The 20,799-nt window shown below is 40.5% G+C and overlaps 1 protein-coding gene across 6 annotated transcripts in view; it reads left to right on the top strand.

The window, feature by feature from the left end:
- dnmt3aa (DNA (cytosine-5-)-methyltransferase 3 alpha a) overlaps positions 1 to 20,799 on the top strand; it is a 56,889-nt gene that overhangs the window by 3,940 nt on the left and 32,150 nt on the right. For 2 of the 6 annotated variants that reach the window (XM_084560407.1, XM_084560409.1), the window contains exons 2-6: positions 1,504 to 1,736; positions 10,949 to 11,056; positions 19,196 to 19,319; positions 19,619 to 19,656; positions 19,765 to 19,881. In XM_084560407.1, the coding sequence (XP_084416533.1) occupies positions 1,668 to 1,736; positions 10,949 to 11,056; positions 19,196 to 19,319; positions 19,619 to 19,656; positions 19,765 to 19,881 (456 nt within the window). In that variant the 5' untranslated portion in view covers positions 1,504 to 1,667. Of the gene's footprint in view, positions 1 to 1,503; positions 1,737 to 10,948; positions 11,057 to 17,516; positions 17,823 to 19,195; positions 19,320 to 19,618; positions 19,882 to 20,799 lie in introns of those variants that run through there. The other 4 variants (XM_084560406.1, XM_084560410.1, XM_084560408.1 and 1 more) reach the window with 4 other exon arrangements.

Raw genomic sequence — 20,799 nt, forward strand, 5'->3', positions numbered from 1 at the left:
CGATTTTAGGTCGACATAAGGGGAAGCACAGATTCTGATGAGTCAGATTATACCGGCTGTTACAGGGATAGAAATCTGATTGTAATCAGTTCTTCAGTCTCCCAAGTTCATGGGTCTTCCTTCGCTTGCTACCTTAAAGTCTGCTCGCCTTGTTTGATTTGTATGTTTTTGTAGTGACAACCTTCGGCTGGTTGCTGGCTGTAGTCTTTGTGGTGTGTTCACGGGTTCAGACACAAGGAACAACCACACAGTCGGCCCTTGTTAGGAGTTGTTCTTTGATGCGTCCATACGTTTAAAGACTCTCATGGAGGAGTGGCTAATTTAGTCCGAAAAGTAATGATTTATTGCAGTCGAATCTTTTCAACATTTTTGGCTGGTTGTGGGCCGGCTCAGTTTGTCGGTTCATTTAACTCCTGCCTCCTGACACTCTGTAATAGAGGCTTGTGTTTATGTTGCAGACGGAGCAAAGATGAATGTTGCAGCTGGCTGTTGGCTGTATTGTTTGTGTTGTGTTCAAGTGCAACTTTTTCATCCGGACACAGGTGATATGATGATGTTTGCTGCTGGTAGTTCTTTGCTTGGTGTGTCCTTACCTTTATGCTCTTTAAGTGTTAACAATCTGTCGAAACATCTGGAAAAAAAGACACGCGAGCAGTTTTCAGACTCGATGTTCTTGAAATCGAAATCGAAAAAAAGCTGTTCCGTTACAAATCTGTCGCCATCTTTCCTCTTTCCCCAAGTTTTGTCATGAATAAACTTCCGTATAACAAAAAAATGTTAATTAGGGTGATGAAACGAGAGCCAATGTAAGCTCAAGTGCTTACAAGGTCACGCATGGCTGACGCTCCGCTGAACACCTGCCCTCCACTCTCCCGTACGCGCTCCACTTAAACGCACAGTGTGCTCAAATCAGGCTCATAACAACCAACAATTATTTGCTTGTTACATCTTCTCATTGTGAATGTTTTTGATATTGGTAGGTTTTAGACAAAGCGAGCAAGTTTAAGATGCCGTCTCAGCTTTTTGTGTCGTGGAGGTTTTTCTCCATTCTTCTCTCTTCTCGTGTGCCCTGGCATCTTTCCAGTATCGTCTGTCAAATAAAATCATTCAGATTTCGTCCACGTGTACCTGAACGCATCCATTTTGTCTAATAAAGAGGGACAGTCTTAACAAGCCACATCAATCACACGGTGACGGCCATGCTGAAAAGCTACCCTGACTCAAGCGGACTCCTTTGAGGACGCCTGCATGAGAGAGTGTCTTTTAACCAGTAACAGATCAGAAATTTAATATTTTCTGCTGGGCAGGTGCAGGAGTCTCATCCATCAAGTACAGTTCATAGAAACACGCACACACCTGTTGAACACACTTTCCCCTCAGGGGTGTGTGAAAGGCATGACAAAGAAAGATGTCAGCCGCACACTGAGAATGATCTCTCACTCAAACCTGACAAATTTCCTCTTACTGTACCTCTGCTCATGTCACTTGTCATTATTCTCCCAGGAGAGGGGGAGGACCGAGTGAGCAAGTGATCGTCCGACGGACCGGCAGATTGAATGACGCCGCACCTGGTGCTTCTGAAGGACTTTCTCATGTTTTGATTTGCTCAGTTTTAGTTTTCTTTTTTTAACTTTATAAACCTGGTTTTCGCCGAGCCGCTCCCTGCCATGCCGTCCAACAGTCCCGCCGCCACCGACCCGGCCCAGACGCCAGAGAACGACATCTCCAATGATGTGGTGAGTGGAAAATATTATTCTTAATGAAACCTGAGAAGAAGAGGAAGACGTTCTGTCTCACCACACCCTCTTATAATAGTGACTCCCTATCTCATATACACTGCCCTTATACATAGAATCACGGTCAATTTAATTTGACTTTAAGTGTGGCTCGTCTGTTGTGACAGCCTTCCCTTCCTGCATGCATTACCCTGTCACTGGTTCACCTCTTTCCTTCCTGGGACCACTTTAGATAGGTATTGTCCGCTGTAGACCAGGAAAACCCAACAAGAGCTGCACTTCTGTCAGTTTGTCCTGCTATTCATCCATAGGCTCATTTAAGGTACTGACATAGACGCCGTGTCCTATGCCCATGCCAGTGTGAGCCATTTATACTTGTGCGCCTGGCTCACTCTGTAAGAACACCACCCAAACACTAGTCGGCGCTGTGTCTTTTTTGCCAGTTGGCTTCATTTTTGTTTCTACTTCCTGCTTCACTTTCAACAATGGCGACTGAAACTTTCGCCGGAATTTCACCAAAGACAGGTCATACGAATATTTGTATCTCCGAACCTCCTCGGTTAGCCTTTCCTCGATGTGTTCCATCTTTATTGATCCGAAACAATCAATCGTGTGGTTACATTTTTGGGGAGGTGCGGAGACAATCAGCCACAACCACATTAAAACCACTGGCAGGAGAAGTAAATAACATTAGATCCCAAACTGACCAAACTGTATCTGTGGGATCATCCACAGAGGCCCCTCCCCTCAACCCATAGGACCCAAAGTCCCCCCACTAACAACATTCTGTTGCCAAACACCACAGGACACCCTCAGAAGGCCCATGAGACCTACACAATATTAGAAAGGTGGTCATAATGTTATGCCTGATCGGTGTATTCTCGTCCACAAAATCTACAACATCTCCACTTGCAAATTATCTCATTAACTGAAGTATTCAGCCACATCTACGGCCGTTTCTCTTGCCGCTCTGAGTTTTATCGTCACTGCTTCTATTATTATACACACTGAAATACTATGACTGTTATTTTTGCTCGCGCAGATATTATTACAGCCGCCACCACTTTTACTACAGCTGTCATTACCACTACTACTACTACTTTGGCTTGTCTCTCGAAGTCAACACACACACAGAACCTGCCAGCCAGCATGTTTGAAATAATTAAACGTACAGTTATTTATTTACGTTCGCCGCATTCCCCTCTGCATACCACACTCTCTCGACCACATGCAGGTGAGTCGAGTGCAGTCCCTTTTTCTTAACACAAACGAGCACACACAGACATCTCTGCAGACAAGCTGTAGACAAGTGAAAAATGGCACCTTTTCATTTGAGCCTCCAGAGCCCAGGGCGGCTGGCCTCGTAAATCTGTGAGAAGTTTGAGCTTCTATTCTATAGCGCTGCCACATAAAGACCCGCCCTCGCTGGCTTACTTACCACATTCAACCGCTGGCATCAAGCCAAGACAAACGTCCCCTTATAGAGCTGTTCTTCTCCGGCTTCCTGAGATTTAACACTCTCACAAAGAGTCGAGAAAAAAAATGAAAAAACACAGCCCAGAGAGGAGATGGAGACAGAGAATCGAGGGCGTTTGACTGATGCAAGTTAAAATCTGTTGAAGATAGAAAGACACGTCTGGCGAAAGTTTTTCAGCTTGTGAAATGACGCTCTACATCACTTTTTTCTCAACACAAAAGAAAGAAGTGAATGATTAAATAAAGTCCACACTGAATTTATATTACTGCTTTTTTTCACAAATCTAAAACTTTGATTTTATACATTTTTACAGCTTGAAAATCTCAGATTAGCACCAGCTCTGACAATTTGGCCTCATTTTTTATCTCTAATGCCCTGCCTGTCAATATTTATAATACGTTTAAACTACAAAGACAGTGAGAAAACCGTCAGAAGATGTGCCTCCAGGCGTACCAGCTATATGTAACATCCTGATCATATTCTGTATCCATCTCCAACGCCTTCAGGCTACAGAGCGCTTGAAAAGAAGTTGTGATTGACCAAGTCTCAAATGTTCATACCTCTTTTGAACATACATTAAAACCTTTTAGCTTCCCTTCCTGATCTCTCTAAGAATGAGAGGTTTCAGCGCCTCGAGCAGTCTCTCTTTGAAGGTTGCGTTTACATGGACAGTGTTTCTTCAAACTGATTCAGCTGAATCTCAATTTATTTAGAGATATTTCAGTTTTGAAACATTTTTACTCAAAACTAAAGTTTTCATTGGTTTCAGAGATTGGTGGTACTTGCACAATATTTTACGTCTAACGGATCTCTTAAGGTTCATTTAAGATACTGCGGGACTGGATGCTGTAACCTACACATGTAGCTACGCCGGTGCGAGCCATTTATGTGCTCATCAGTCTGGCTTCCTCTGTAAAAACGCCACCCAAACACTACGCTGTGTCTTTTTTGCCATTCGGATTAGTTTTTGTTTCTACTTCCTGTTTCACTTTCAACAATGGCGACTGAAACTTTCACCGAAATTTCGCCAAAGATGAGTTGTACAAATGTTTGTACCTCTTAACCTCCTCAGTTAACCTTTCCTCGATGTGTTCCATCTTTATTGATCCAAAACAATCTATTAGAAAACTGCGAAGCTGGAGAAGCAGCTGGAAATACTAAAGTGGAGACACACTACTAACAGGCGGACCAATCACAGCTCTTGCGGTCTGTGTTGTCGTGACGTGTAGTTACATTTCTGGGGAGGTGCACGTCAGGCTACGGCGTTATGGTCTGTGTAGGGTCTAGGCTGTTGCTGTAGCTGCGGCGTCAAATTGATGCAGAAACCAAAACCGGCTGTTGGAGTTATAGTTTCTGTCAAGTTTTGAATCTCCCTCACATGTGGACTAATCTTGTACTCCTGGCCTTGTATAAATACCAGTCTTGCAAGATTTCTTACGAGAGGATGCAGGATATGTAGTCTGTTTAAAAAAATGGATCCAAGGATTTTATGAATCAATATCAGATCTTTCGAAAGAAAATCTTATTTTTTTAAACCAAGTCCTAAACTTAAGTGCTTACAAGGTCATTTAATGAACTGAACTGATAAGAGATACAGTATGTGTTTAAATGCCCCAAGACATTGTTCAGATCTGCTTTTTTGACAACAATGAATTCATTCAACTGAGAAAGAAAATATGTTTTACTACCTCAGTGTTTCTGCTGAAAACTCATCACGTCACCTGATGTTTACTCCACATGGAGCAGACATGCTCAGAAAGAACCTATTTATTTCAACCAGAGAGAATCAGATCAAATGTTCACATGGTTATTAGGAGGTAATGCTTTCCTATTGAACAGATTATCAAAGGTTTACATGACCCCTCTGCATCTGATTGAAAACTCCTTCTGATCGAGGCAGCCTGTTCACATGGAGGTGGTTACATGAGTCATTTTTATTCTTCTAGCGGGATACTTGTGTTCATGTAAACACAGTCAGTGTTTCACAATCAAAGTTTATTTAATCGTGCAAAGAGTGAGAAGTTCAAATCTTGACCTCGCCAGTTACTTTTAACACTCATTTGCAAGCGTTTGTAAGAGTCTGGATCTGTTGAGTATTAGTGGTTCAACATGGCTCTAACAACAGTAATTGTGTTGTTTTGGACTGGTCTTGTCTACAGGTAGATATGTAAATATAATCTTGTGTGTTTAAATGGGATTATTCTTCTGTATATGTAGTCTACATGTGGATGAAATGTGGTCTAGTCGTACCATATGATCAGGTCAGTAGGGGATTCAAAGGCAGACGAGGACGGAGATGTAGGAAACGAGCACAGGAGAGAAAAGGGGAGCGAGACCAAGAGGAGGACGCGGGGAAGGGGAAAGAAAAAGAAAGAGGACAAGCTGTCTGCTGCTGATGGGATCCTCCTCCGCCAGCCTGGTTTGCAGTCTGGTTGCTTGGCAACTGCAGTGTCCTAAAATAACCTGCCAGGAGACAGAAATAGACCAAAGATATATGTACAGATTGGCAAGTGTGTGTGTTTGTGTGTGCGCTGACACATTTTTGCAGGGATATGTTGATTTTGTTGCTCTAGTCAGTTTGTATTTTAGACTTTTTTGTTTTTTTAACGGCGCACAGTTGAGTACGCTTGTATTGTTAAAAAAATGTGTTTTGGAGTTTTCGTCGTGACACGGGCATATGGACAGCACACCAGGCACTGAGGCGCAAAGCCATTAGCCGCTCTCGCCGGTTGCTATGCCGATCGTCAGGGAAGTGACATCACAGTGTTTAGTCAGCACGGCGGCGGCGGCCCCCGTCGGAGACAGTTGCTAAGCAGTTTCTGCACCTTAGCAACTGCTCCACTGTCAACGTAGCGCAGGGTCCAGCAGCAGGAGAGAGGGGAAGGGAGGACGACGTTAATGGAAGCAGGCAACGACCGGTCCAGTCGCACAGAGTAACAGAGCAGCAGACAGGATCAAGAAGCAGGAGAGAATATTATGTCTCAATGACAACAGACTGATCAGATTTAGTAAGGGAATACGTCCAAATACCCAACAATTATCTCTGCAGTTTAAACAACTCCACTTCCAGTACTTAGTGTGAGTAAAAAAAGCTCCCAGACCCAACACTGAAGATTTGATGTTTTTTTTTGGCTACATTTACATGAACATGGACAAAAATGCCTAATTTAACCACCTCAGTCAGAACAGGACTGGAAAATGTGCAACTATTAACTATAGTTAACTTTATGTACTGTAGAAAATTTGATTTTAAAAGAAAAAATGTGAAATTAGTTCATCTTGCTGCTCTGCTCTCTCTCAGAAGTTTGTTCCTTATTTTATTATAGCCACACAGACGTAAAACTATTTAAGGGCAGTGCTGCAGGAATATTCTTCACTTAAATAAAAGTGGCATCACCAAAACTTAAAACTGAAATCTTAGAAGCAAAAGTAGAATTTACTAAATGTCCAAAGTAAGGAGGATCTTTTCTGTAGCAGCACTGCTCACAACTTTATCATTCCTATTTTTATTGACTGTGTTTACATGGACACTAGCGCTACTGCCCCTGACCTGATCAGGAGGAATTTTCAGGTTGTTAATCTGTTCAGCAGGAAAATATTAGCTCCTAATATCCATGTAAATGCTTGATCTGATTCTCCCTGGTTGGAATAAATGGACTCTTTCTGAGCATGTTTGCCCCACGTGGAATAAAGATCAGGTGACAAGCTTCCAGGAGAGGAAAAACAACCAGTTGTTTAAATGTTGTTTTGCTTTGTTCATCCTGGTCGTCTTTTTCTGTTGAATACATTCAGCAGTTGGGCAAAAACAGATTTGACGTTCCACAGAGGACAGAACCACTTTGTCAACAAGATTTTACTGTGATGTTTTGGGGCATATAAACAGTTGAGTTGGAATGTCTGATCAGAATGTTTTCAGTCTGGTTGAAGAAATATTGTCCGTGTAAACGTTGCCACAGAAAGAGGCTACAAAAAAATATAAGTTAAAAACAACCAACCTCAATATAACACATGCACTGAACAAGTATAAGCAGGTACTTTCACCTGACTCTTTTCTCTAGATTGCATTATTGTTTATCACACAAATAAAGAATTTACTCAGGATCAAAATCATCAACCTTTAATTTAAAGCAGGACCAGCTGAAATTGTAACTTTTGTTTGTCTTTACGATTCTAAACAACATGATATTAAAATTAACCGTTTTACTAGTTAATTTGTTGTTTTCAAATGAGGTTTTGCATGCATTTTACTTATTTTGACATGTGTTGATAACTGAAAACTACTGTAGATGTTATCAGTAATATTATACAGAGCATTAAACAAACCTAAAGTAGGTCTGTTTATTTAGGGACTAAAAAAAATGCAAATCCAAACACACCCAAATGCAACTACGCTGGAGTACAAACAGACCCCAAATAAATGGTACCCCACGTTGTAGTCCTGCAGGTGTCTCTGTTATCTTAAACAAGCTTTGAACAAGTTGGGCAAACCTCGGATTAAAGCCTAATTTACGTCTCACTGATAGATTAAGACGCCCAGCCCACTTCAGCAACACAACAGCCTAATATCTCACTCTCTGGTGTCAGAAACATTTTCGCCCGAGGCAATGATGCACAGGGAGGGGGCTCAAATATGAATAAAAAAGCCTGGAGTGAAGCCTCCAAGCTAAAATACTCTTAAAGCACCATGATCTCTTTCGTGATGAAGACACATTGAAGTTGTAACTTTGACCAGAGCTGATATAAAAATAGGAAGTGTTGACCTGACTTGAGTTTGGTTGGACCCTCAGATTATTGACTTTACAGTCTAGTCTGATTGTGAATGAGTGGATGCTGTCTTGTGATGGATATTAGGGGTACATTTTCCTTTTCTCAAGTCCCTATCTCTATATTAGCTCTTTTGGTATTCATTGATTGTTTATGCCTTTAAAAGAAGAGAAAATCAACCTGTCTTCACCCTGAGGCTGTTTTTTTCTGCTTGAAAAATCCAATCAGCAACTGCTTCACAACTCCCAACAACCTTTGGCTCTTTGGGGGAATTTTGAAATGTAATACAGTAAATCTAGCCTGGAGTAGTCTTGACTCAATTTGTCTGGTAACACGCCATTTGGATTTGAAACATGTTTCAACCAATACAGAGGAAAAAAAATACCTCTACATGCAACTGGATCGTCCTTCGCCCAATGAGAGCTATTTTATTGTAAATAAATAAAATTCCATAGTGCACATGGCACATACTGTAAAGCTCGTACAAATGAGTTGATTGTCCAAGCAGATCACTTCACAATAGGCCAACTTTCTGCCACAAAAAAATGTGTAGGTGGCTAACTTAGTGGGATTTGAAAACCCCCAGGAAGGATTTTTATGCAAATAACAGCTCTATAAGAATAAAAAACTGCAACTGCATTGAGTTCGATGCAGCAGAAATGAACCACAACCAATGCTACATGCATTTTGACCACAGTAGTCCAAAGCAGCCCTTAAACTTAAAGTGGTTTAAGTTTCAATTTTCAATTTGATTATTTCCTAATTTCCTGCAATAGACATTTCCCACAACAGAGATATGGAAGGTGGAACTGCTCCTGAAAAGTGAAGCCAAAGCTAGTAGAGCTCCCCCTGGTGACTGGCTGCAGTATAGGTCATAAGCTCCACCTCCTCCATGTTAGTGGATGGGACTTGGGCCGAATTAAAACAATTCAATTTCAATTCAATTCGGTTTTATTTATAAAGCGTCAATAACAATACAAATCGTCTCAAGACGCTTTACAAAAACCTAAAACACTAAAATATGTAAAATATTTTCTTTTTCAAGGATGGTTTCTGCCATTGTAAGTAGTTAATATAATGTTGATGCATGTTCAAGTCTCAAGTTATTCGATGCTATAGAAACAGGATGTGACATAATGGTGAGAGTTGTGAAATTTTTTTTTAAAATAAGTACAGTGAATAATCCAACATTTCCATGTAACTGGTGGAGGTAAAGCAAAGCGTAGTATTAATTAAATGAACTTGAGTCTGGTGGAAGTGTGGCCGGGTCATCGATATCTCGGCTCCCTGTGGCTCCACTCTCAACATTTATTCAACATTTATTAAGTCCAGCTCCGATATGAGCCACTCAGTTCTAGTCGCCATTGTTTGAAGTACATGAAGAAACTCAACACAGCTGACCACAGTTTTAGCGGCGTAATCACTGAACGATGCCGACACACCAGCGCACAAGTATAAATGTTTACAATAGCGCAGGACACTCGAGTACACATGAGGTAGACTCTGCATAGAACTGTTGGAAAAGAGTCAACCAACCTCAACAGTTGTCTTCTTCATCTCTCTGCCAGGACTTGTTTCTGTACCATTATGATGAGAATCTGCTCAACATTTAGACCCAACCAGATCAAATGTTGCTTGTGCTTTTCATGTGACACAGTGACAGTTATTTGTAATTTCAGAGCCGACTGTTTTGCATGTTGCCATCTGCTTATTTGGAAAAACAAAGGCTTGTTTTGTTTGATTTTGTCAAGTTGAGTGACAATATGACAAACTAAAAAGTTGAATGAGAAAAAAAACAATGTTATACGAGCTCCTCATCCAACCAAGCGTTTTTATTAAACACCCACCACACTCACGCTGTCTGGTTGACACACAGGTGCTGCAAGCTATTTTTATTCCATATATAAATGTAAAATTACACCATTACTCATCTATAAACTCGGCTGTAGCAACACAAACTTATACACTTATCAGGCACCTGATGACCACCTTCCTAATATTGTCTGGGTCTCCGTCATCAGAGAATGGACATGGGCCATCTGAGGGTGTCCTGTGGTGTCTGGCAACAGAATGTTGTTAGTGGGGGCCTTTGGGTCCTATGGGTTGAGGGGAGGGGCCTCTGTGGATCATCCCACAGATACTTGATCAGTTTGGGATCTAGTGAATTTGGAGGCCAGGTCAACACCTTGTGCTGTTCTTCATGTTTTTTTGAGTCCTAAACCATTTTTGTGTGTGTGTCTGTGTCAGGCTGCATCCTGCTGGGGATGGCTGCTGCCATCAAGGAATGTTATTGCTATGGGGTGGGGGTACCTGGTCTGGTCTAGGTGGGTGCTACATGTCTAAGTAACATCCACATGAATGCCAGGTCCAACAGTTTCCCAGCAGAACACTGAATTGTCACAAGATGGTCAATGTTATTCACTTATTTACTTACTCGTCCTGTCAGTGGTTTTAATGTTGTGGCTGATTGGTGTATATTGATACAGGCCAGAGCAGAAAGACGTTATGTTATGAGGGTTTTCCCAGCTTCACAAAAGACTTTAACTTGTGAGTGGAGCAGGTCTGGCAGTACAACATGCATCCTGTCTGCTGTACTAAACACAGCTGGATTTCATGTCTGTAAACCTATAATTTAATGGTTTTCTCTCTCATATGTCGCCCATTTGTAGCTCGAGAGCTGCTTTGTTCACTTAGAACTTGGCTTGAGTTTGACATCTAATTCTTTAAGTGAAAATGCCATAAAAAGTGTGAACTCTGGGTTCATAAAAACAGCAATCTAGTTACTAATACTGCTGTCAACCGTCTGTTGCCCTTGATCCATTTTATCCCGTTTTCCTGTCAGTACCCCGTAGTGTTTCTTTAAACCACACTGCCTTTGAATCGTTCTGTTGCAGCCTCACTGCTGACATCCATTATAACTTCATACAGTCTTGGCTCAGTGTTTGATGTGGGCTCTCTGTAATCAACCCAGAGTGAAGACGGAGCAGACCAGGACAGTCCAGAGGAGGGGACGCCAGCGAGTCCCCGCAACAAGCGCAGAGTGGGTCGTCCTGGCAGGAAACGCAAACAGCTGCTTCCTGTGAGTACTGTAATTATGGCACATCGCTGGCATTTAATTTTATACCTTAGTAAGATGACTGATTATCTATTCATGTATTTCAAAAATTCCCCCCATCTGATTTGCAGAAATATGCTTAACTCACACACAAACAGTTTCCAGGAACACTTAGACTCACACCTGCGATCTTCTGAGTATTTTCTCATAATACAGAGGCACGAACAAGAATCTGGAGGAATTACTTACTGCATAAATTAACCGCCACATCTGATAGATAACGTGATGGAGCATGGCAGCATGTGTGGGTCGCTGCTCTTCCGTCTTCTTTTGCGTGTTACATGCGAATCCTGTTTCTTTACCAGCATGTGGTGTCTAAGAACGGGGATTCCCCGGCACATCGACTGGTTGCAGTTGCAGTCAGCGATAACTTCATGTCCTCGCCCTTTTCACTCATTAGCATGGCTCCAGCCCACATAATTTCCATATATAACTGGTACAGTCTTGGCTAATCTGAAGGTGCGTCGCCTTTTGTCGTCAGTCATGTGACTAATGTGGCTACGGGTTTGAGTGGATTGCTCTTAAGTGGGCTTGATGAGATTTGAATACTGAAAACTAAAATAAGAAACCAAGCCTTTGGGGTTGGAAAATTAAACTATACAACACCCTGCAGTTCCTTTAATGTCCACTTGCGGACAACTCCAAAATTGAGTCAATCCCCATAGACCTCCAAGTTAAAATGTCCAACTTTACAGCAGAAATAAACGTATGTACAGCAAGGTACAAAAAGCAAAAAGCTAATTTATCCATTCATGATAACTCTACGGGTTGAACTGTTTTATAACTAGCTTAAAGTTACACATAATTAAGGGCATAGGTGCAGTGAGTGACAGGTGGGTGCCCTCATAGGTTGCTAGCCATTCATTAAACTAACCATTTGTTACCAAGATGGTGGAGCTTCAAAACTGCTCTTTGGTAAGCTATAGGTGATGTCATACAGGGTTTAATACATCTTATAGACAGTCAATGAATAACAAAACTCTTATTGTGTTATTTTATGTCATATTTATGACCAGGTAGCTGCTCCTTATGATTTTTATTTGGATAAATTGAGCTTTACGCTCTGGTTCTCCAGTGAGTAATAAACAATACACTAAGTTGCCAGTTTATAAGGTACACTAGTGAAAACAAATGCATTATAATATAACAGTACTGCACTAAATCGTCCTTCTAGTCTGTTCTAATGTTTGGTTTATGATGAAACAGCATCAGAAAGATGGTAATTGTATGATCATTTTTAAGGATATAGTTGGTGTTGCTCTTAAACCACACTGAATTAAAAAAAGTGTTGAGTTGTCATCAAAATGATAGAAGCGTGTTGGTACAACACAACATAATTCAATAGTTCTACAAACCGCAGCCCCCACAATGCAACAGTTGACTTAACACCTCTCTCTGTTATTTTAAACTAATTCTGAGTGTACTTTAATGTTTTAGAGGAAAATATATGAGTAACACAAGTCAAAAAGTTTATTTTTATTCTTTTAGTGTCTATTAACATGAAGATTTCTTGCCAGAGAGACCTGAGAACTCGTGTTATATGAGAAAATGTGAAGTCAAATCATTGTTTCCTGCTCTGAATGACGGTGCTACTTACACCTCCTCTGTGTGACTTTGAACTGGCAGCCTTCCAGTCCACTTGTAATCCAGCTGTAATAATCAGTGAGTGGTGTCACAGAGCTGCATTATGACTGTAATGACACCGACTTCAGGTCTTTGGCTGTTCCTCTCCTTCGTATTCCTTTCACCACTCGTCGTCTTACTGCTCACCTTGTGGGTTTTTCGATTGTGCTGACTGAACTGAATGGAACCGAATCAGCAAGTCGTTATAGCTGATCAAACGTCCTCGGACGTGAGGAGGACTGAGTGGGCAGCTGTGAGAGAGTGTGTTATCTGCGTGTGTGTTTGAGTATTCATGTGTGCAGGAGAACAGGTCTGATCATGCTTTGATGTCTAAGCTCTGACAAGGCAGAGAGGATTAATGTGGGGCCTGTCCCTCTCTCTCTCTCTCTCACACACACACACACACAAACTGGTATTTCTATCTTTGTGAGGACCTTCCAATGACACAGTGAATTCCCAAGAATCTCACCCTAACCATCTGAACTAAGTGCCTAACCCACAGGTGTCAAACATACGGCCCACAAATAGAACAAATCGGGAGTCATTATGCTATTATCTTACTGGTCAGGCCCGCTTGAGATCAAATTGGGCTGTATGAGGCCCCTGTACTAAAAATGAGTTTGACACCCCTGGTCTAACCCTAATTATAGTTTGTCTGTAGTTAGACACTAGGGATGTCCTGATCGAGATGTTTTTTTGCCCCTAAACCGATCCCTACCATTTAAGTAGTATTGGCTACATTTCCTCTTGTGGAGATTCATAAAAAAAATCATAGTTTTTTTCTTATCTTCCTTGTGTTCTCCTATATCACACATGTATTAATTCTTAAATAGGGCTGTCAAAGTTAAAGTAGTGTCGAGAGGGTAGCTCATACCTTGGCTACACAAAACTCGTGTGTTCTCGACTCCAGAAATGTTCTGGTCATCCAACCCCATAAACTCCCTCACCCTCCGTGTGATATATTTCAACTTGACGTCGTCTCCAGGAAACTTTTCTTGTCTTTTAAAAGCAGCGTTCAGTGTTTGTTGTTTCGGTGCAGCCTTTACCATGAGCCAGGAGTGTACTCCATGTGTACTGTTTTGTAGTTTTACTTTTTTTGTGGGTGTTGAATCAACTTGGTAGTATTGAATGACGGTCTCTGCTGATCTCTTGCTGTCTGACTGACTTCATTTTCCAGAGTAAAGGCTCTTCACACACCAGACACCAGTGATTTTTGTTCTTCCTCCTCTTTGTTTTCTTTTTGGCAGCTTTCACGCTAGACAACCGACATTAAAACAGAAGAAGAAGAATTTTGACGCTACAGGGACATAAGTTTGGTTTATGGCAAACAGAAAACAGAAAACTACAAAAGATCAGGCTTGACTAAAGACCGCTCTGAATTTGATCATTTAAAAAAATGCATGGATCATGCATCCCTCATTGCAATCTTTACCTTTACACCAAACCTTAGAGTTGCTGGGCCTAAACAGAGGACACAATGGCTCAACAATGCTAGTATTCCATAAAAAATTGGCCCCCACAGCTGAATAAAATCAATAACCACAGTGTTAAAGGAAAAAAAACATTGTGTGGATCTTTAGGGTGGAGTTTGCAGACACACCACCTGTAATAAAATGAAGAGAGCAGAGATCATTTTCTTCTTCACTCACTCGTTCTCCTCTATAATCGAACACACAAACACACACTCTCCTGTCCAAATATATTATTCTGGGGATAATTAGATTAACTTCCTGGTCCTAAACTATTCCCAGCCTCCATCTTTTCCTGTTTTTCTTCAACACTCGTCGCTTCCTCATTGTTTCTTTAAGTTAAGACCGACCTCTTCCTATTTTCTCCCTCCCCTGGAACCATGTGTGGAGCAGCAAGAGGGTTATGATACGTGTGTGTGTGTGTGTGTGTGTGTGTGTGTGTATGTGTTTTAGAGATATATAGGAGGTTTTCCCAACATTTATGCAAAACTTTTACATGAGCAATCATGTAAAAGATGAGATGCCAACTGATATAAATATCTAAACAATTTAAGTCAGACTAATTGTTGAATTTAATCCAGAGTATATCTAAACTTTAACTCCATCATAAACTTGAAAACTACAGCTTTCAATTTGCTTCTGGCACACGTGCAGCTCGGTCTGGTTTTTCTTTTTGGGCCCAAACCACAGAAGTCACAGAGAGATTGTGGAAAAATTGTGGTTTGCAGTGTTTGACAAAACAGTGTTGGGACTTGCGGCTGGTGGCTATAAAATAACTTTGTGTTGCCAAAAATTAAACTGCAGTTTTTTGCTAGAGCAGCAGGGCCTATGTTTTAATTTATTTAAATATTCTCTGCTGTGTTTGCGAAGAGCTGAAACTGACTTTAAATATAGTGTACACACACTGGATATTAATGCAAACTGTTTCAAAACCTGAATTAAATCATCTCCTCAAACTCCTTATCTACTGTTACTGTGAAATACATGTGATTTAACCTAAAATGAGATCTGCTAGGACACATTTTATAACATTTTCTTTATTGTGAATAGGCTTTCCAAATAAAAGTTGTGTGTATTTGCAGAGATCTTAATTAGACATTTAACTGGTGCTTTAACTTATGTCAGTTTGTATTATTAGCTGTAGCAGACAACACACTGGCAATAGTTCATATATTTAGATATTTGTGTATTATTAGAGATTTATGTGATTCAAGCATCAAACAGTGATGTTGGTAACACCTATTTAGATACATTTTGCTAAAACTATGTAGTCTAATGCAACAGTTCAGCTATACATAATCACATGAATCAAGGTTAGAGCGTCTGGTTCTCAAGGTCCCGAATTGGTTTCATTTGCTTCAATATCGATTTTGAAACGATTTTACTTAGTTGTGAAATCGATTTATACTTGGTTCCAGGGATTTGTGGTATTTCCACAATATTTTATTTTCACATCAATTTAAATTTCTAGTTTCACGTCCTTCATATGTCTTTGCTTTTGTGTAGCTTTTCATCTGTCGTCACACTTTTTAAATCCAGTCAACTTTCTGGCCTTCCGTTGCTCTCAGGGTTGGAGCCTCTGTCATGTTTTGTTTCTCCATCACACGTGAACTAATCACGAGATTTGTCGTGAGAACCCAGTCTTGCAAAACCTCAGCGAGATTTCTATGGATGCAGGAAATGGCGTGTAAAAAATCGATGAATCAAAAATTCGTAAATCAAAATAATTTAAAATAAAGATTGAATGGTAAAAGAAGTCACGATGCCAGCTTTAAATATCACACAGACAATTACAACACCAACAAATAACACACAGACATAAAAAATGCTTCCAATACCAAGAAATACTGCTCAAAACATAAACAAAAACTCAGACCACTAAGTACTCACAACACTATCAAATACCAACAACAAATACTCACAACACCATCAAATACAAACCACAAATACTCACAACACTAATAAATACAAACCAACAAATACTCACAACAACAACAAATACAAAACCAACAAATACTCAAATAAAGTGAAAATGGTCCCAACACCAACAAATACTCACAACACCATCAAATACAAACTAACAAATACTAAAATAAAAAAATGCCCCCAGTACTAACAAATACTCACAACACCAACAAATACTCAAATAAAAAGAAAATGGTCCCAGTACCAAGAAATATTCAAAACACCAACAAGTACTCACAGCACCAACAAATACTCACAACACCCACAAATACTCAAATAAAAAGAAAATGGTCCCAACACCAACAACTACCACACAGACATAAAAAGAAAATGGTCCCAGTACCAAGAAATATTCAAAACACCAACAAGTATTCACAGCACCAACAAATACTCAAATAAAAATAAAATGGTCCCAACACCAACAACTACCACACAGACATAAAAAGAAAATGGTCCCAGTACCAAGAAATATTCAAAACACCAACAAGTATTCACAACACCAACAAATACTCACAACACCAACAAATACTCAAATAAAAAGAAAATGGTCCCAGTACCAAGAAATATTCAAAACACCAACAAGTATTCACAACACCAACAAATACTCACAACACCAACAAATACTCAAATAAAAAGAAAATGGTACCAGCCACAAAAAATACCACACAGACATAAAAAGAAAATGGTCCCAGTAACAATACATATTCAAAACACCAACAAGTACTCACAGCACCAACAAATACAACACATTGCATTACATTTCTGTATATGTTGGTGTTGTGAGTATTTGATTCACGTGTGTTGACAAATAGACGACTATTTGCATGTCTTTTGTTAAGTTGCGATGTGTTGGGTTCTCCCTGCCACCCAACAAAACACAACTCACATGCATTTATTAGGTCGGTGTCATTGCTGATTTTATTATTTTTGGACAACTATTGTCTTATTGTTTGCTACGTCCTGTGCTCTGCTTAGCCACCCCTCGGGTACAATCAAGAGTTTCATCCAACTAAAAGCTGCCATTCGCCATGACTGCTTCGCTGTACACACTGCTTGGGTTAGAGTCAGTCAGCTGTAAAGTAAAGTCGGGTACTTTCCACACGGTCTCATTCAAGATCAAGGCGGCAGATAGAAGAGGAAGTGTTGTTTGAAAAGGTGAAAGACAACATGAGCCACTAGTGTACATTTTTGAGCCACTCTCTGTCCTAAAGTATTATCAGAGGTGGTCGGTGCCTAAAAATATCTTATGGTTTGATGCAGCGTGGTCTTGTTTCTGTGGCAAGAGTTTGGTCATATCTTTCTCTGTCTTCAACTTTAAAGCTGCATTAAGCAATATCCTGTGATTCTGAATCATACCGAGACCGTATGATTCTGCAGCCTGCAGATTCAGGTCATAGTTTTGGTTCACCGGCTCAAATGAAACTCATCTAAATGCACCTGCTCTCACTAAAAAGAAATGTGCAGCCAGCTCACTCGAGCCGGCTGTACACTTCCTGCTTAGCACTTAAAAGGCGGAGAGGCGAAGTGGCTGAAGAACGTCGAACACATAGCAAGCCAAAGATATTTTTCTCAGGAGTCTGTGGACCACAAGCCAGGGCTGAAATGAATTTTACATTCAACATGTGGCCAAAAAGATGACTGCGAGTCCAGATTCCTCTGTTTCTGCTGAATGTGTAAGTAGTCAGTTGTTTGCTTAAAAGTTAGCTGATAGAGTTAAATTTAACTCGTGTTGAATTGCTTAATGCAGCTTTAAGTTCGGGCTTAAATGTTAAGGCCATGTGCTCAGGATAGATGCGCTATTTTTTTTTTTATTTTAGAAACTTTCTATGACGCTTTCATCGGTTTGAACTCATACCATGACTGTTTTTGTTTTTTTAATCCGTGTGAGCTAAAATATTATTAGCTGCCCAGAACGGTTGATTTTTACATAGCAAGTTGTACACTAAATCAAACACTTGACTCAAGTGGTTGAATTTAGTGGCTTTATTTAGTTTGAATGTGTTTCCTGCAGTTTATGAAGTCTATGAAATGCTACCATCGGGAAAAAAAATATGTTTTATATTTTCCACTCATGTTCCTTCACTTTTCTCTTTAGCAGTTCATTTCCTAACGTTTGTCTCAAACCGTCAACTTGTCTGCTGCTTCCAGTGAAATGTAATGAGAGTTAATGGTCACTTTAACAAAAACAAATGAAAGGATTATACTGCCTTCTAAATTCAGAATGGAGACATAAAAAGCCTGCTGCCTTTTAGCGCTTGATCCTAAATTAACTTTTCCAGCCTGGTTAATGCAGCAGCAGGACATAAGTGACCCTACACTATTTAAAACACAGCAACAGCACACTGTTAATGCGAGATATTACATTTCTCCCTTTATGTGGGCCTGTTTTATGCACTGAAAGGAAAATGTTCCTTTCAGTTTGAGCATCAGTGTGAAACTTGTGTAGTTCAGTCTGTCCTGAGGCCATTTTAGCCACCTTTTCTGTTCCCTGGCCTTTTTTTTTTTTACAGCCCTCCTCAGCTGCTCATTACAGCCTTTGTGGGCTTGTTAGCGCGAGCTGGTGTTAGCGTAGCCTTTGAGCATGACATTCACCCCTGCTCTCCACTTTTTAACCACCCAGCTATAAAACACAGACACACACATAAAATAAAAACCCTGCTGGCCATTAATGCTAGCCAACTAATGGATAAGACACTGAATTAGATTAGTTTGAGTTTATTTATACATAACATGAGGATTTAGCACCATTCCACATGTGCTCATTATTCATTAGCACTGTTGATAACATCAGTGCTCTGTGTCTAAGGTGTCTGTGTCTGTTTGTGTGTGTGTTAATGAGCGTTGGAGGTGTTTATTAGTCCTGTGCTGGGCTGACCTGCTCTTTATTGTACTAACAAGAGTAGACTAATAGGAATGTGCAGTAGCTCTTTGATTGTATGTGCGTATGCATGCGTTTTATGTGTATTATTACTATGTCTGTGGAGCTTTTTGATGGGTCTGGGCTAGATTTTCTTACAGCCTAAACTGTGCTCTGTCTGTTTCCCAGGAGATGGCGACCTCTGACCCCTGTGCGAACGCGCCCCCGACTCCGCCCGAGGAGCCGGAGCCCTCGCCGTCCCCTCGCAAGAAGCGCGGACGTCGGAAACTCGAACAAACCGAGAAGAATAAGGGTATAGACTTAGATTCAGAGTCACATTCACATATATACACATAATGTCACGGAGACCACAGATTTCTGTCAGTTTTGATTTTTAATCTTTTAATTTGAAAGGTTCATCCAAAGCAATCTGGATTATAGGAATCTTTTTGCCCACGTCGCAGCTAAATAACTTCCAGATTGCACTGTTTTGACTTTAAATATAGATATCCAGGCAGAGTGATGAATACCACGACTCTACCTCCTCATTAAACCTCTTGTTAAATCTGTACAAATGAGCCACTTCCTGTAACTTCCCTCTTTCTCTTACAGACGAGCCAGACGACAGAAACTGTGACTCCCCCAGAGAGGTGAGAGGACTTTTTTTCTCCATAAAAAAAAAAAATGGAGCTCCAAACTTTCACAGTGTGCACAAGTATAAGACATATTTTTTTTCTTGTGTGTGTGTGTATGTGCAGGGTGAGACTGGGAGGCTGCGGAGGAGGCCAGTCCCCAGGGTGACTTTCCAGGCTGGAGATCCGTACTATATCAGCAGGAGACAGAGAGAAGAATGGCTCAGCCGCTGGAAGATGGAGGTGGGAGACAAGCAGGTCTCTGTGTGTGTGAATTTATAGCTACACTAAAAATATATTCAATTCATCGACAGAGTCAGGCCAGTTAGGAAGCAGATGAAAGTTTTGGATATTTGTTCTTTTGACCTGGATTTATCGGTCGATGTTCTTCTAAATCAAACAAGCCAGACTATAAATTAGCTGTGGTTTTGCGCTGCATGGTGCTGAGTAATCAAGTGAAAGGGAAATATCCCCTCCTCACAGTTGAAACAAACCTCTTCTGAGCTGTGTTGAGCTTGAGCAGAATCGCTATGACTGACTCTCGACTGACAGTTTCATTTCATTTTTGCTCGCTCTGTTAAATGTTCATTTTTACTCAAATAAAATAAGAGAAAAGTCCTGAAAAAAAAAAAAATACAAAGATTCTTTTGTTTACACATTAAAGGACTGCTATCTAGCTTGGGTAGCCATTTTGCTGCCACTCCACCTGCTCCACCTGAAAGCCATCACTTCACTTCTGCTGGTCTCTCAAAGCATGTAACCACCTACACCTGGCATCCACCTGTAGGCTCTGAGTCAGTGTTTCCCTAGAGGGCGACGTCATTACCACCACTCTCTCCTGCCTACTCTGCTGAACTAAATGTTTGCTTTTAGGGAAGTTCAAAGTATAAGTTCAAAACATAAATCATGTACATATTCACATAATGTAATCTGTGTGTTTGCTGATTATCCATGGAGATATCAGGAAATCTGCAGGTTATGAAAAGTCTTACATTTAATTTACAAATTCATTATTTTCTCTTTTTTTTACTATAACTTGGAAGGACATTGACTTGTAATGGACAAGTGTTGATCTGATGATCTTATTACTCACCCTACAGGGGATCAAGCAACACTCGGCCCCCATCACTCCAGTATAAGGCTAAAATGTTCCTTTTTGTT

The sequence above is a fragment of the Chelon labrosus genome, assembly GCF_963514085.1.
Source record: "Chelon labrosus genome assembly, chromosome: 14".
Classification (NCBI taxonomy): domain Eukaryota; kingdom Metazoa; phylum Chordata; class Actinopteri; order Mugiliformes; family Mugilidae; genus Chelon; species Chelon labrosus.